Source organism: Gouania willdenowi, unplaced genomic scaffold (assembly GCF_900634775.1).
Source record: "Gouania willdenowi unplaced genomic scaffold, fGouWil2.1 scaffold_173_arrow_ctg1, whole genome shotgun sequence".
Lineage (NCBI taxonomy): Eukaryota > Metazoa > Chordata > Actinopteri > Blenniiformes > Gobiesocidae > Gouania > Gouania willdenowi.
Genome location: NW_021144924.1, coordinates 24,733 through 41,412, shown reverse-complemented (window position 1 = coordinate 41,412; position 16,680 = coordinate 24,733). Strand labels below are relative to the sequence as shown.

Here is a 16,680-nt window from a genome sequence, read left to right as displayed (position 1 = left end):
GGCAGTAGTTTTAGGGCGAATAAGGTCCGAACTCAATTTTTTTTTTTTTCAAAATTTTGAAAAAATGTCTTGTTATAGCCTTATTTTTGATTTTGGGTGATTTTTGCTTTTTGTCATTTTTTGTGCCTTACTGCCTTCTTAGCTTTGATTAAGTATGTGCATTATATTTGCTGTAGTTTTTAGGGTCTAATGATGGTCTTAACTCAAATTTTTTTTTTTTTTCCAAAATTTTGAAAAAAATGCCTTGTTATAGCCTTACTTTTGATTTTGGGTGATTTTTGTTTTTTGTCTTTTTTTGTGCCTTACTGCTTTCTTTGCCCTGTTTAAGTATGTGCATTATATTTGCAGTAGTTTTTAGGGTCTAATGATGGTCCTAACTCAATTTTTTTTTTTTCCAAAATTTTGAAAAAAATGCCTTGCTATAGCCTTACTTTTAATTTTGGGTGATTTTTGTTTTTTGTCTTTTTTTGTGCTTTACTGCTTTCTTTGCCCTGTCTAAGTATGTGCATCATTTTTTCAGTAGTTTTTAGGGTCTAATGATGATCCTAACTCAATTTTTTTTTTTTTCAAAATTTTGAAAAAAATGCCTTGCTATAGCCTTACTTTTGATTTTGGGTGTATTTTGTTTTTTGTCATTTTTTGTGCCTTACTGCTTTCTTAGCCCTGTCTAAGTATGTGCATTATATTTGCAGTAGTTTTTAGGGTCTAATGATGGTCCTAACTCAATTTTTTTTTTTTTTCCAAAAATTTTGAAAAAAATGCCTTGTTATAGCCTTACTTTTGATTTTGGGTGGTTTTTGTTTTTTGTCATTTTTTGTGCCTTACTGCTTTCTTAGCTTTGATTAAGTATGTGCATTATATTTGCAGTAGTTTTGAGGGTCTAATGATGATCCTAACTCAATTTTTTTTTTTCCAAAAATTTTGAAAAAATGCCTTGTTATAGCCTTACTTTTAATTTTGGGTGATTTTTGTTTTTCGTCTTTTTTTTGTGCTTTACTGCTTTCTTTGCCCTGTCTAAGTATGTGCATCATTTTTGCAGTAGTTTTTAGGGTCTAATGATGGTCCTAACTCAATTTTTTTTTTTTTAAAAATTTTGAAAAAAATGCCTTGCTATAGCCTTACTTTTGATTTTGGGTGGTTTTTGTTTTTTGTCATTTTTTGTGCCTTACTGCTTTCTTAGCTTTGATTAAGTATGTGCATTATATTTGCAGTAGTTTTGAGGGTCTAATGATGGTCCTAACTCAATTTTTTTTTTTTTTAAATTTTTGGTAAAAAAATGCCTCGCTATAGCCTGACTTTTGATTTTGGTTGATTTTAGTTTTTTGCCATTTTTTGTGCCTTATTGCATTTGTAGCCCTGTTTAAGTATGTGCAATGTATTTGCAGTGGTTTTTAGGGTCTAATGATGGTCCTAACTCAATTTTTTTTCCCAAAATTTTATAAAAAATGCCTTGCTATAGCCTTACTTTTAATTTTGGGTGATTTTAGTTCTTTTTGTCTTTTTTGTGCCTTACTGCTTTCTTTGCCCTGTTTAAGTCTGTGCATTATAGTTGCAGTAGTTTTTAGGGTCTAATGATGGTCCTAACTCAATTTTCTTTTTCCAAAAATTTTGAAAAAAAATCCTTGCTATAGCCTTACTTTTAAGACATTTTCATCCCAATTTAAGTATGTGCATTATGTTTCTACGAGTCTTTAGAGTCTTATGATAGCATTGACTCAATTATTATTTTTTTTTTACTTTTTTCATTTTTATGCCTTACTATAGCCTTACCTTTAAAATTTGGCGCTTTTTACATTTTTGTCATTTTTCATGACTTAACGCATTTTCATCCCAATTAAAGTATGCACCATATGTTTCTACTAGTCTTGAGGGTTTTATATCATTCTCAATACAAAAAATGTAAAACTTTTTTTCCATCTTTATGTCTTACTATAACCGTTTAATATATTTTCATACCATTTTGTGTTTTACTCATTTTTAGTGTTCATGAGAAGTCGTGGGAAATCACTTCATAACTTGTTCCTACAATTCACTCGATTCTAATCTTTAGACTTTAAAAAAAAAACTCCATTCAGTCGTTGTCATTGTGTACATCCTTTATTCTTTAATGGTGAAGCATAAAATAAAAAAACATAGATCGTAAAATAAATTAGATTAGAAAAATGGCACAAGCACGCTTGATTTGTACAACAAAGCATTGCAACATACGGCGTCTGGACATCCATATATACACAATGAAAAATAGACTTTTTGTTCTTTGTCCACTTTGTTCAGTGTTGACATGATTTTTTTTCCTTTTATCTTCATAAAAAGAACAAAATCCTAACAAATAGAAAAACATTTTTGTTCTTTTACATTAATATTAAGTTTTTATCTCATGTATAAACAGGACGAAACAGGGAATGTCCATCAACAACTCCTGATTCAATGAGTCTCGCTCACGTTTGGTGAACAAGTTGATAACACTGATGTTTGAAAACACACGGCACGGAATGTGAAGTGTTAAAGTAGGAGCGAACGATGAAAAAAATTACTTTGTCTTATTTTGAATGTTTGATGAACAAATTTAACTCTTTGATGTCCGAATAGAAAAAAAAAAAGCCAAGCAGACAAATGGCTTCAAAACGTAGCAAACCTTGCAAACTCCTTATGAAGTTTAACGCAATGTAATGTTACGTTACACAGGTTTCATTAACGTCATCTGGTAGAACCTTAACAATCAACACCGGTTGCATTTCTTTATATTAACTTGTGCGAGTTCTCATTTTTGTTTTTGTTCGTTATTATTAAATGAAACAGGAAATGCAACAGCTCAGGGCGTTTAGACCGTACTACAGGTAAACATCGTATAAATGGAATCAGTCGGAACTTGTTTACTTGCGTTACTGGAGAGCCTTTATAATTCCCCTTTAAATAAAAATGTTATTTAGCGGTCAGCGTTCGTGAGTTTTGTGTTCATAGAAAGTTAAAGTATTTCTTCAATTTTGTTTGTAAACCAACTTTTTGTTTGTTACATTGTCAGAAATAAACTGAGAAAAAACACATTCCTTGAACTTAAATAACGCAAAATAACCAAAAATAAATAAGCTGTAACAGTTGTCAATGTTCTGTTTTTTTCTTTTACCCGTTAACTGTACTTCATTTTTATGTTGTATAAATTAATCAGTCAAAAAAAGTTCTCCACACATTTCCATTGATTAAAAGAATATGAAAACTCTTTCATAAAGGAATCAAACTTTGAATTTAGTTTGACTTTGTGCTAAATGTTAGCATTTAGCATCAATTTTACTGGTTGAAAAGTTTATTTAAAATGAAATATTAATACATACTAATAATTTACAGGGTAAACAAATAACACTTCGCTGCTTGCAGTACCGTTGATTGAATGTAATCAATAACTTTAATGTAACGGTCGTGTGAAACACATGTTTTTGTTGTCACTTAAAAGGTAAATCCCTGCAAATTTTAAAATATCTATTATCGCAAAAAATGGCTTTTAAGCTAAATATATCACACTTTATACATGTATTGCTTACATTTAGCGAGTTTCAGTTCCACTAATGACCACTAGGTGGTAGAAAAGTGCATGTACATTGATGTGAAAGGGAAATGTTTCTGTTTTTGCTAATTTATTTTAAAACACAGTTGCACACATTTGGCTACGTACAGTTTTGTGAACAATCACTAGGGGGCAGTGATGTCTAATGATGAAGATAAAAATCTGAACAATTAGTTAATTGTTAAAAGAAAATTACATTTTGGTCAAACTTCAAAGACACCTGGTGTAAACAAAAGCTTTCATGTTTTAAGGTCAAAGACCAATTACACTATTGTCCACTAGGTGGCATGAAACTGCTGTTATGTTTAACATTTCTAACATTTCTAACGTTCTAACGTGTTTTTTAAGTGCAAACTCTGACATGTGACGTACGAACTGGCAAAAAAGTTTATTTAAATTATTAAACAACTAAAAGATTTCAGTTTAGTAAAAACATTATTCTAACCTTGAATTTGTCTGTTTTGCCGTCAGGTGTCTCAGCTCCGACCCTTTTCCGCCTACACTGGGTTAGTTGTTGTTTTTCTGGCGCGTTTAATGCAAACTTCAGACATCAGAAACCCTGAAGTGACACAAAGTATGACCGGACTGATGTGACTGTGCTCGGGAATCAAACCTGTGACATCTCAAAGCATCACAATAGTGCAAAAAAAAAAAAATTAATGTTTGAAATATTTCTTTAAAAAAAAAGGACGATAACAATAATATTGTTAATATACATGGTGACGATAATTGTCCTAACATCGCCAGAGTAAAGAAATGTTTGGTTCCAGCAGCCGAGCCAACTTGTTTCATTCAAGTATCTCGCAACGCACACACAGGCACACGCACACACAGGCACACGCACACACAGGCACACGCACACGCACACACAGGCACACGCACACGCACACACAGGCACACGCACACGCACACGCACACTTTTTTATCTTCAATTTAAAAAGTAAACAAAGAACCGAGTCAAATACAAAATGATCCAGAGCAGAAACAAGTTGCATAGTTTGTTTGTTTGCTGTTCTTAGTTTTGCAGGCACCGCCCCATCTTCCAGATCTGGCCTCTGATTGGTCGCTTGGTGCCTGAACGTCTCAGCCACATAAATAAGCCTCGTTTTCTCCGTCCGTAACAAAAATATATTATTCTTTTTTTTTTTTTTAGATATTTTCTTTTTTGTCAAAGTGCCATGATGACGGGACGATCGCAGAGACAAGTTTTACTCCAGAGACGAAGTTGTAAAGAAACGATGATGGACACACCCCCAACGCCTCGTCCGTCTCTTCCCATCCCATCGAGATCGGTCGTGTGTTTACGAGCAGCCGCACTCCTCTACGATCATGTCCTTGATGTCCTTCTTGATGATCTTCTGCTCCTCGCCGTGGTACAGCATGGACATGGCGCGTAGCCGCGTGGGGACGCAGCACGAGCGCAGGTTCTGGAATGGGCTGTAGCCACGCATTCGGTAGTGGTTGAGGATGGAGGAGTGGAAAGACAACATGGAGCCCGTGATGCTCGCCACGTGCGTGGGACACTCGCCCTCGCAGTAGTTGGCATGGTAACCGGTGGGCGCAATAATCCAGTCGTCCCAGCCGATGACCTTGAAGTTGACGTAGAACTGCCGCTTGCAGCACACCCGCACCTTGCCGTCACACTCCAGGCCGCGCTTTCGGCGCCGACGCGAGTCTCCGCTGTCACCCTGCCGTACGATGGCCATGAGGAACGGTCGGTGCGACTGGTCACGTTGGTTGTTGCGCTGCAACAAGTTGGATTTACCGGAGACCAGGACGAGCGTGGCTCCGGCATCGCCGCACTGAGGGCAAGACGCCCGCAGGCTTAGCGTGGTGCTGCGGCCACTCTCCAGCAGCGCCTGCACCGCGTCAGACACGGGGAAGGTGTGCCAGCCACTACGCCGCGTGTCCACTCGTTTCTCCGCCAGAAGAACATCGTCCTGCTCCGATGGCTGAACATTGGCGAGGCGGCGCTGCTGGAAGAGGCGTATGGTGACTTTGGTTCGGCTGCGATTGGTCTTTGCCAGACGGAGGAAGAGCCAGACGTTAGCCTGCTCCACCAATGACACATCACCGCCGTCTTTAGAGAGGACGAAGTTCACCAGACCAGGAGCAGCACCTGAGAGAGAAAAAAAAGAAAAGGTTCAGACCAGAAGAAAGAAAGCTTGAAAACAACCTAAACTCTTAGTTTGAGTTTTACTAAACAACTTTAAACATGAACATTTGTGTTGTTTTTATGTGTAAATACAAAAAGTCGTATTGTGCCTTGTTAATACTTAACGTCTGTATTTGCAGCTTTGCTGACGACGCCCTGCTCTACCTCAGCATGTGCTTCACGTTGAACTACAAAGTGATGAGTTTAAATGGTGACACCAAGTTTAAATTTATTTATATGCAAAACAAACATCTGTGATCGACCATGTAACTCCCTCACCTTCAGACTTTATTTCCCACAATCTTCCTGGGCACCAAATCACAGCCTGTAACGGCCGTTACATAAATCCTCTGCGTCACCTTTCCTCGTCTGTCGGGGGTGGGCGTCCACACACACACACACACACACACACACACACACACACACACACACACACACACACACACACACACACACACACACACACACACACACACACACACACACACACACACACACACACACACACACACACAACGGGTGTGTGGAGGCGGCTCAGAGTTCACCGACGTGCTTTAAATGAGCGTTTTGGAGGCGATTGTCGCACCTTTCGCAGGAAAGAAGAATCACTTCATTCATGTTTCTCAGAATAAAGTCTTTGTTTAATAAAGTCTTTGTTTCAACACAAACACGAGCAGCTTAAAAAGCTCCTCAATCCATTGTCAACTTAAAGAACACGTGTCACGCGTCAAAGATGCTCCCGTAACATCACATGATTAATGATTCCAAACATGTTGATATAATAAGACAAGAAAGTTTCATCAATTATTAAATCTCATTATTTACACATTTCATCGCCTTCCTCGTTCCAGGCTATTAAAGCTTCTGAAAACAGAGCTCTCTACGGTTAATGAGGTTAACTGTTGTCATTAACTTCATATTTATCAGCTGTAGAAAAGCATTGAACGCATATGATGAGATCAAGCATCATTACATACACATGACTTTGTGAAAGTTTGGAGTTTTACGTCTCTTTGTTCACCATAAATGTGAGATATTTACTCTAAACATGCAGGTGAGGTTACATTCAGGGTCATGTGGCCATTTTCAATGGATTTTCTTTAAAAATAATACAATTATAATAATATTATTTATTATTGGCCGTGTGTTTTTAAGTAAGAGCTGAAAATATTATCCTCACGTTAAATCATTCAGAATAAAGTGAATCCATCAGAAAAAATGCTTTTAGCCACAGAAGTGAGACACAAAGCAATAAGTTACAGTCAGGAATAAAAACACTACTTTTCAGAAGTTCATAAATGTGAACTTTAATAATAAAACTTTAAATTTAGTTTGTCAGGAGGCCCTGAATGCATCACAAAGTATCAGCATCTGCTCACAGACTTTTAAAAATAAAGATATTTGGTTAAGACTTTAATAGAAAACCTGTTTATTAAAGTCTTTTGATTTAAACAGTCGTTTGGAATTTAAAACTTTTGAACGCATCTCAGAATGGACAACCTCACTGTTCCTTTACAAATATGAGCTCATCAACTTCTAAAAATAATTTATTCAAAGTAGACTTTTTTTAAAAACGCACAAATTTGGAGTTTGAAATCCTTTTCAAATGCATGTTACAGGGCCAGAGGTTCTTTGAATGCAACAGTTGCAGTGACACTGGAAGGTCCTTAAACACAATCCAGAATGTGACACTGAACTGTTACGTTTCTTTAAAATCAGTTTTTCTGCCAAAAAACCCAAAATCTAACAAAAAAAAAGTATAAACCAGTATGGACTAGTGTAAACCAATATAAACCATTATAAACCATTATAAACCAGTATGGACTAGTGTAAACCATGATAAACCATTATAAACCAATATAAACCATTATAAACCAATATAAACCAGTATAAACCAGTATGGACTAGTGTAAACCATGATAAACCATTATAAACCAGTATAAACCAGTATAAACCAGTATGGACTAGTGTAAACCATGATAAACCAATATAAACCAGTATAAACCAGTATAAACCAATATAAACCAGTATAAACCAGTATAAACCAGTATGGACTAGTGTAAACCATGATAAACCAATATAAACCAGTATAAACCAGTATAAACCAGTATAAACCAATATAAACCAGTATAAACCAGTATAAACCAGTATGGACTAGTGTAAACCATGATAAACCATTATAAACCAGTATAAACCAGTATGGACTAGTGTAAACCATGATAAACCAATATAAACCAGTATAAACCAGTATAAACCAGTATGGACTAGTGTAAACCAATATAAACCAATATAATCAATAACAATCCATCACTGTGTTAAACTCCATCAGCAGGTCCCAGCTTCACTGCTGTTAAGGTCAATCTGGTTTCCGTGTTAACTGGTGACTCACAACCAGCTAACACTCAATCACTAGCTAACACGGTCACCAGCTGGTTTAGAACACCATCACAGTCAGCTACTGTAAACTAGTACCTACTCAACGGCTCTGTGCTAACTTCAGATCTTTCACTGACGTTAAACTGAAGTCAGTGAGACAAACATCTGCTGAGGAAGCTGTGAGAACACACACACACACACACACACACACACACACACACACACACACACACACACACACACACACACACACACACACACATCTGTTGCACAGACAGTAGTTATGTCATTCCTGAAGAGCGGCTCGATCTAATTCCTGGAGCTCACTTGTTGAAACTGACAGAAGATGTTAGTGAACAACGCCTGGTAATGTTTGGACACACCCAACATTCTGCTGTGTTTACACACACACACACACACACACACACACACACACACACACACACACACACACACACACACACACACACTGTATTTAATCTATTGAAAGTGTTAAATATATATTGAGTAAAATAAGAGCTAATATTTATTGTTTTTAAAGTTGATTTAAACCAAAGCAGAATTTAAGTTTATATTATTGGACAATAAATACATAACTACATTTTATATAGATTTACAGTATTTATATTTAATTATTTTTACTACATTTTAAAATATAATTTCATATTAATCTTTCAAAATTTCTTATACAAAATTTGTTTTAATTAGCATTTTTATATTGTTTTTTAAAATTAAATTTTAATAATAAAATTTCATGTATTAACATTTTTAATGAAATTTCTATACCATTTGTTGTGTGGAATTGTTTTATGTAAAAAATGTAGAATTATGATTTTTTTATTGAATTTTATAAGGATTTTCTTTGTAAATTTTTTCTTTATTTTATTTTTTTCTAAACTAAACTTTCTTTAATACATTTCAAGATAAGAAACTGTTGTTTTTTTTTTTTTTCTACCCAGAATGACAAACTTTAGTAACTGACAGTAAAATCATTCCATTGTTTGGAGATGAAAGGAAAAAGGTTGAGGGACGAGTTTTTAGAATCTCTGAACAATAAGAGCTGAACATGAGCCTCAGAGTCCGAGTGTTTCCTAAAAAGGTTGCAAACCCTAAGTGAGGACTGACAGGCAGCTTATTGACTCCACATGTGAAGCATGTGCTCAGTAAACACGAGGAAGCGGCTGTCAAACGGAAATCAGCGCAGAGGAATGTTCGGAACGCCAAACTCAGTTAGCGTCAGGAAGCGCCTCGGAGCGCTAACGTGAAGCTAACGAAAAGCTTTGATGTTTGGGAGGATCAAAGCGTGTTTGCAGACGCAGAAAAGAGGGAAAGAAGTGAAAAAGAAGAGGCCGTCCAGCTTTAGGAACAACATCACCACCCACTTTAAATAACGGACTTTGGAAAAATGAGCTGTGGATGAATATATTGCCCTTCAAAATAAAAGCACAGCATTTTGTTTCTGCTCTTTTTAAATTAAATAATTAAATTAAAACATTTTTGCCAAAAGGAATGAAATGACCGAACAAAACGTGTCCATGACCCACTTTTGGGTCACAACCTACGAGTTGGGAATAATGTTTATTTTAACACACTGAAATTATGAATATTAAGGTTACAAGAAAAATAAAAAATGACAGTGAGCTACGAGAGTTGATGCTGAAGTTCCCACCAGCTCACAGCAGTGCACACTCAACCAGAGCATGTGTGGAACTAAGTGGACTATTGAGAGTGTGGTGATGGTGAGAGAAAACCATAAAAAAAACTCCAGGAGGAGGAAGTTACGTGTGTGGAGATTGACGGGGGAGAGACTTGGAGGAACGCCAAAATATAGTAAGAAATCATTCAACTCTGACATAGATAGTAAAATAATAATAATGTTGTCATCAAAAGCCTGGTCTCAGTGATGTTTTTATAGTTTTATAGGAGGAAACAATGTTGACGTGTCACTAAAGCAAAAAATAAAATTGCTTCAAAGTCACTAATAGATTTTTTCAGAAAAAGACATTTTTCTCAGCTTTTTGTCACAAACTGGTGATTTGTGTGAAACTTTCCTCTATTCATCTGATGATTACAGAAGAACAAAAATTATTTAATATTTCTGGTTTCAAATTTCAGATTCTACAAAATATTTTGTGTGTCTTGAAAAATCAGTGAAAATCATCTTTAACGCCTGGTAATATGGGGTTGGCTGCTCTGAAAAGTGAATGTTAAAAAGTAACATTTCAAACAAACAAAGGTTTCTACATTGTTGATTGTCATTATCACACTGACCACTAGAGGTCAGTATTTTACTTTTTATAGCATTGAGAACAGAAAACATTATCATTTAAAGTTTATCTAATTAGTAGAAACACAAACGTTATTGAACTGACCAATTTGTTTCTTTATCGTATTTAATCTTAAATGGCATTAAAAGCTACAACACTAAAAACAGGAAACAGTGGCTCTGAAAATGAATGGATGGATGATACTAAAAGCAAAAGATAGGTACAAGATTAAGGCCCTATTTGGCTTTTTATAACATTAAGAGCAGGAAACTGTTTAAATTTACTATTTTATCTACCTAAATGTTCCTTTATCATTGATTATTGGTTTTGAACTGACCACTAGAGGGCGGTATTAAACAGAAAACATGTTTTTTTTATCTTCTGAGCTCAGAACTTTACATTTTCAACGGTTGCAATTAGAGGTCACTGTTGGTTAATATTAGTTAGAAGTTGAAAAGCATTAAAAAACCAAACGTTATATTGTTAAACACGAGAAGAGGTATTAGTGAATGAATCAGGCTGTGAGTTTCCTTTTAATCACTAAAGCTGAACGTTGAGTTTTTGATCTGGTGTAAATCAAACTGAAGCGTTCCCAGTTGTTCCCAGTGATGAAAACCAGTTTCCTCTTCAAAGTAAACATCAGATCTAGAAATGTGCTGCGCTTCCACGGAAGGTTTGGGAGTCCGTCACGTTTGGTTAGCGTTACACCAACCATTTGTGCCTTTAGGAACGTGTTCCCGGGACACGCTGGGATGTGAGCCTGTAATGACGGAGTCGGGAACACTTCTCCCTCTTTTATGTGTTTTCCGTGCAGCAGCAGCCATGTGTGTGCGGTGCGTTTACTGCCCCGTCACTTACAGGGATCGTAAAGTGAAATGAACGGAGGTGAAACTTGAAGAAAACAAGCTCTCTGGGCAGGAAGACCGCCACACGTTGTGTTGTTGAGGAGCCAACGCGCTCAGCGGTGACTTAGAACCAAATAAAAGTCTTTTTCTTTCCCACCGCGGTTTGTTCCCTCAGTACGACACGCCCACAAAACCATAGACACGCCCACAACACCATCAGTGGAACATCTTTATCAACAGTCTGTGTAGCGGTTTCTCGTCGCTTGATCTGCGTTTAGTCGACTTTGGTGTCATTTTGTTTGTTTATTTTGTCTTTGTGTCGTCACTTTGTGGGTTTGTAGAGTTGTTTTTTAATGTTATGCTGGTGTTTTGTGTCCTTTTAGTGTTTTCAGGAGTTGTATTTTTTTGTACGTCAAGATTTTGTCTATTTTTGTGTTGGTTTAATTTTTTTTTTTTGTACATTTCTGAAGCTGAAAAACGTCTCCTCTTCATCCTCTTGAGTTTCTGGTGACGGAAAGGAAACTTGAGGATGGTTTCTGTCCTCTGGAAAACTTCACACCATTAAAAATTAATTAAGTTCTCTGATGTCAATCAAAACTTAGTGATTTTACAACTAATTACCTCAAAAGTTTCAAAGGAATATTTGTAAGAAAGGTTTTTAGAAATTTCTAATCCTGTGATAAAGATTTTATTTTGCCTACGATGATTCTAAGTGTTTGTAAAAGTCAGTCTGTGCTTTTGGTGCAAAAGGAGAACCTGCAAACTCTCACACAGGTGGTTCTAATGGATTTAGAACTGGAACGAAGCAGGAAAGAGAACAACAGGATGGAAAGGTACCAGCTGTGGTTTATTTTGGTGCGCTGCACGTGTTCCGTACGTCTGTCCGTTCCACGACGACGTAACCGAGCAACAAAGAGTGTTTTTATCAGTTTGATGGAATGTTGCTAATGATGTGTTCACTTAGGTTCAATTAGCCTGTGAGTGTGTGTGTTCTTCCTAAAATAATTACGACGGTCCCTGAACGCATCGTTTATTCCCGACAAAGCCTCTCACCACGAGTCGCTACGTGGACAAACAACCTCAGTTTGATCAACTCACCAGGAAGCAGCAAAGAATGTTTGTGAAGCTGTAGTAAAAGGTTCACGTTCCACAAAAGTTATGATTTGAGTATAAAACGAATACGTACTAAATCACCACCTCACATTCATAGAAATATGCACAGTTCACATTTTAGTCACTAGATGGAGCTGTTATGGGAGAACAATCCACCCCCCCAACCCCACCCCTTGAATTAATGTTATTAGTTCATTCTGCAGACCAGAAGAGATCAGGAGATCAAATGGGCCAGATTGGGGCCGCGGACCGTATCTTTGAACTTTGTACACAGGAACAGAGGCTTAACACTTTGTTTTGAAGTTTACAAGTAACAATAACACTGCAGTGTGTGTGTGTGTGTGTGTGTATCCACCTGCATAGTCATGTTACACACACACACACACACACACACACAAAGCGGGCGGCGGTGCAACGATCCTCTCAGGATTAAAGAAGATAATGAGACATTCTTTCAAAACAACAGGAGGCGAGCGTGTGTGTGTGTGTGTGTGTGTGTGTGTGTGTGTGTGTGTGTGTGTGTGTGTGTGTGTGAGTAACATGACTATGCAGGTGGACACACACACATGCTCACACACAAATGGGCGTGTGTGTGACTCCTCTTCAAACTGCAGACACACAAACCCACAGCACACACACTAAAAATAACACACTGTCTTACACTAATAATAACACACACACACGCACTAATCTCACACACACACACACACACACACACACACACACACACACACACACACACACACACACACAAATACTAATAACACACACACACACACACACACACACACACACACACACGCACACAAATACTAATAACACACACACACACACACACACAAATACTAATAACACACACACACACTCACCAGACTCAGCAAAGGTGATGATCTCGGTGGTCTCTTGTGCTTCACCTCCATCTGCGGCGTCGGCTGGGTTGGCTCCGCCTCCTGCTCCTCTGGCTCCTCCCTTCCCCCAGGGCTCCTCCTCCCCTTCGATCTGCACGCTGCCGTCCTCCGCCACGCGCCCCACATGCAGCTTCCTGAGCGCGTTGAGGAGCGCGGCGCGCGGCACGGGCCGGGTGATGTTGGGCCGGTGCTGGAGGTGCAGCATGTTGAGGATGTGACGCTTCACCGCCTCCACCACGTGGACGTCCTGCTGCGCCTCAGCCTCGCCGCTCCTCCACATCCTGGCCAGGGCACAGGACGGGCAGGAGGAGGAGGCGTCCTGGGAGGCGTTGGCGCTCTGGACCTGCACCAAGATGAGGATGAGGATGAAGAGCGTCCAGCTGAGCAGAGGAAGCACCGACATGTCCACGCTTTGGGATGCAAAAGAAAAACTGAGATTCCAGAGAAACAATCCTTCCTGAAGGATGAGAGCACCTCTTCTTCTTCTCCTCCTATTGTCTCTCTCTCTCTTCCTGTGAGAAGTTTTCAAAGTTGCGCCGCGCTCACAGTCCACCTGTGAAACAAACAACAAGCAACAAAACAAAGGGAAAACAAAACGCCGGCACAGAAGAATGAGTAATCCGTATCTTTTCAGGCGGGGACAGATGGCTGGAGAACGTGGAGGCGTCGCCACAGAGAAGAGAAAGAAAAACACGAGGCGATGAATGGATGGTGGAGCGTGTGACTGGGAGTAAAGTTTTCCCAGACGGCGGGAGTTGGTCCTGAGCTCACCAGTTGAATGGGTCTGACTGCTCTTTCCTTCCCTCCCTCTGCTTCCCTCTCCTCTGCTCTTGCCATAATTATACCTCACTCCCTCCTCCCCCACCTTTCTCCTCCACCCAGTCTCCTCCCATCCTGCTCTGAGTCAGAGGAATGTCTACCTTCTCTCTCTCTCTCTCTCTCTCTCTCTCCTGATGTGGAGCTGGGATTCCTTCATCCCTCAGTGACTCCACCGTCTGACAGCGATCCTCCAACATCCAACTCTTCATCCGTCGAGTCATGACAGGGCGACCAACGCTGGGTTTGGTTCTGTGATGGAAAACCATTGTCGACATCAAACTCATATTTGACCTCCTGCAGCAGGAAAATCATCAGCCAATTTAAAGGAGTTGAAGGAAAAGCAGCTTCATCACCTGACGAACCAATCAGAGAACACGATAAAGAAAGGTGAAGACAAGGATTTAGTTCAGTAATAACTACTGCAGGTCTTCAGTTGGTCTGGAGTGTCATAGAAGTCCAAGAAACTCTCAGGTCAAGATGAAACAAGATGAAAAACGTATTTCCAGATCAGAATGATTGCAGGGACAAACTGGTTTGTCAATCCCACTTTAAACCCTGCAAAAAACTCAAAGAATAGAAAAAAACTATGGAAAACCAGGTGAAAAACCATTTTCATGATCAGTAACAACTCAAGCTGCTAGTTTCCTGCTCAAAGCATCAAAACTATCAAGAAAATCCAAGAAAACCAGTTTCCTGTCTGGAGTTAACTTTCATTCCAACCAGTAAAGCTTCCATAAAATAGTTTTTGTCTTTCAGTCTTCTAGGCTAAGTCTTAGTTTATTTTGCTAAAATAAACTCCAAGTCTGGAATAAAACAAATACAAAACCTGTTTTAAGTCTTTTTGCAACAAGCAAAAGCTAAAACTGTGGTTTCCTGCTGTGGAACGTCAAGGTTTTCCCACAACTTTAAGAACAGACCAGAACAAAAACAAGTATCGACTTTTTATAACTGTTACTTTGTTTTCACAAAGAATTTAACAAACTTGATAAATAAAGATGGAAAACCATTTCAAAAGTGTATCCACCATGTGAGAGAGGTCAAAGGTCACAGACTGAAGAGGACGGGCTCTAAAGGGTCCACCTAAGAAAACAGATCCTACTGGATCATAACAGTGTGGAAACCATCTGAAATGTATCAAACTCACAAAGATGAAAACCAACCAGAATGTGTAAACTTTTATCAACGTACAGGTCGACGTTAGCAAAGACAGCGCAGCTAACGTTAGCACGTCTATGGAAACGATGGCTAACTGAGGAGATGAGCGAGTGAGAGAGAGAGACAGTAAAATGAGTGAGAGCGTTTCTACTAAAAACACCTGAATTTTAAAAAAAACTCTGTAATGTTTCATGAGGAAGTTTTCCAGACGTTTCATATTGAAATTTATCGTTAAAGCTCAATTTAAAGACTTTTTACACAAATACCTGGTCACATGACGTGGTACGTGTGGACAGAAGAGAAGACCCACACATTTCTTATCATTACACTTAATAATGATTATTGATTATTAGACTTAATAATAATTAGTTATTATTAGACTTAATAATGATTAGTGATTATTAGACTTAATAATAATTAGTGATTATTAGACTTAATAATAATTATTGATTATTAGACTTAATAATAATTAGTGATTATTAGACTTAATAATGATTATTGATTATTAGACTTAATAATGATTAGTGATTATTAGACTTAATAATAATTATTGATTATTAGACTTAATAATAATTATTGATTATTAGACTTAATAATAATTAGTGATTATTAGACTTAATAATGATTATTGATTATTACACTTAATAATAATTAGTGATTATTAGACTTAATAATGATTATTGATTATTAGACTTAATAATAATTAGTGATTATTAGACTTAATAATTAGTGATTATTAGACTTAATAATAATTAGTGATTATTAGACTTAATAATAATTAGTGATTATTAGACTTAATAATGATTAGTGATTATTAGACTTAATAATGATTATTGATTATTAGACTTAATAATATTTAGTGATTATTAGACTTAATAATGATTATTGATTATTAGACTTAATAATGATTAGTGATTATTAGACTTAATAATGATTATTGATTATTAGACTTAATAATATTTAGTGATTATTAGACTTAATAATAATTAGTGATTATTAGACTTAATAATGATTAGTGATTATTAGACTTAATAATGATTAGTGATTATTAGACTTAATAATGATTAGTGATTATTAGACTTAATAATGATTAGTGCCACATTAGACGTGAAACAACAAAAGGAATGCAGAACGTTCTAAGGAGGTTTGGAACGTTTGTCTTCCTGCAGAGAAGTCTCACAGAATGAGATTTCACCAGTTACCAGGCTCCTCCCCCAAAACAACCTTCAATGGGACATTATACTTTGTGGAAACACAGCTATAGTCTTTTCCGTCTCCCTGTTGATGCTAAATATGATCATTGAGAGCTTTACAGTCATGCTGAAGACTGATTTATTGTGTGAATAATGTTTATTTTCTTATAGTTTATGTTGGATGTTTATGGTCCAAATGTTTGTTGTTCAGTTTTAAACTAAAGAAATGCCTCATATTGATTCTACTGTAATACCTCAATGTTAGTTTGTCTCACACTGTGTACATCTCA

At 37.3% G+C, this 16,680-nt stretch overlaps 1 protein-coding gene across 1 annotated transcript; it reads right to left on the bottom strand.

Annotated features, from left to right (window-relative positions):
• Nucleotides 1-4,626: 4,626 nt before the first annotated feature.
• On the bottom strand, nt 4,627-14,023 carry LOC114458733 (inhibin beta A chain-like). Its single transcript, XM_028441130.1, has 2 exons — nt 13,185-14,023; nt 4,627-5,678 (listed from the first exon to the last, which is right to left on the bottom strand). Exons 1-2 carry the CDS (start codon nt 13,624-13,626, stop codon nt 4,861-4,863), a joined length of 1,260 nt encoding a protein of 419 aa, XP_028296931.1. The 5' UTR covers nt 13,627-14,023; the 3' UTR covers nt 4,627-4,860.
• Nucleotides 14,024-16,680: the final 2,657 nt, after the last annotated feature.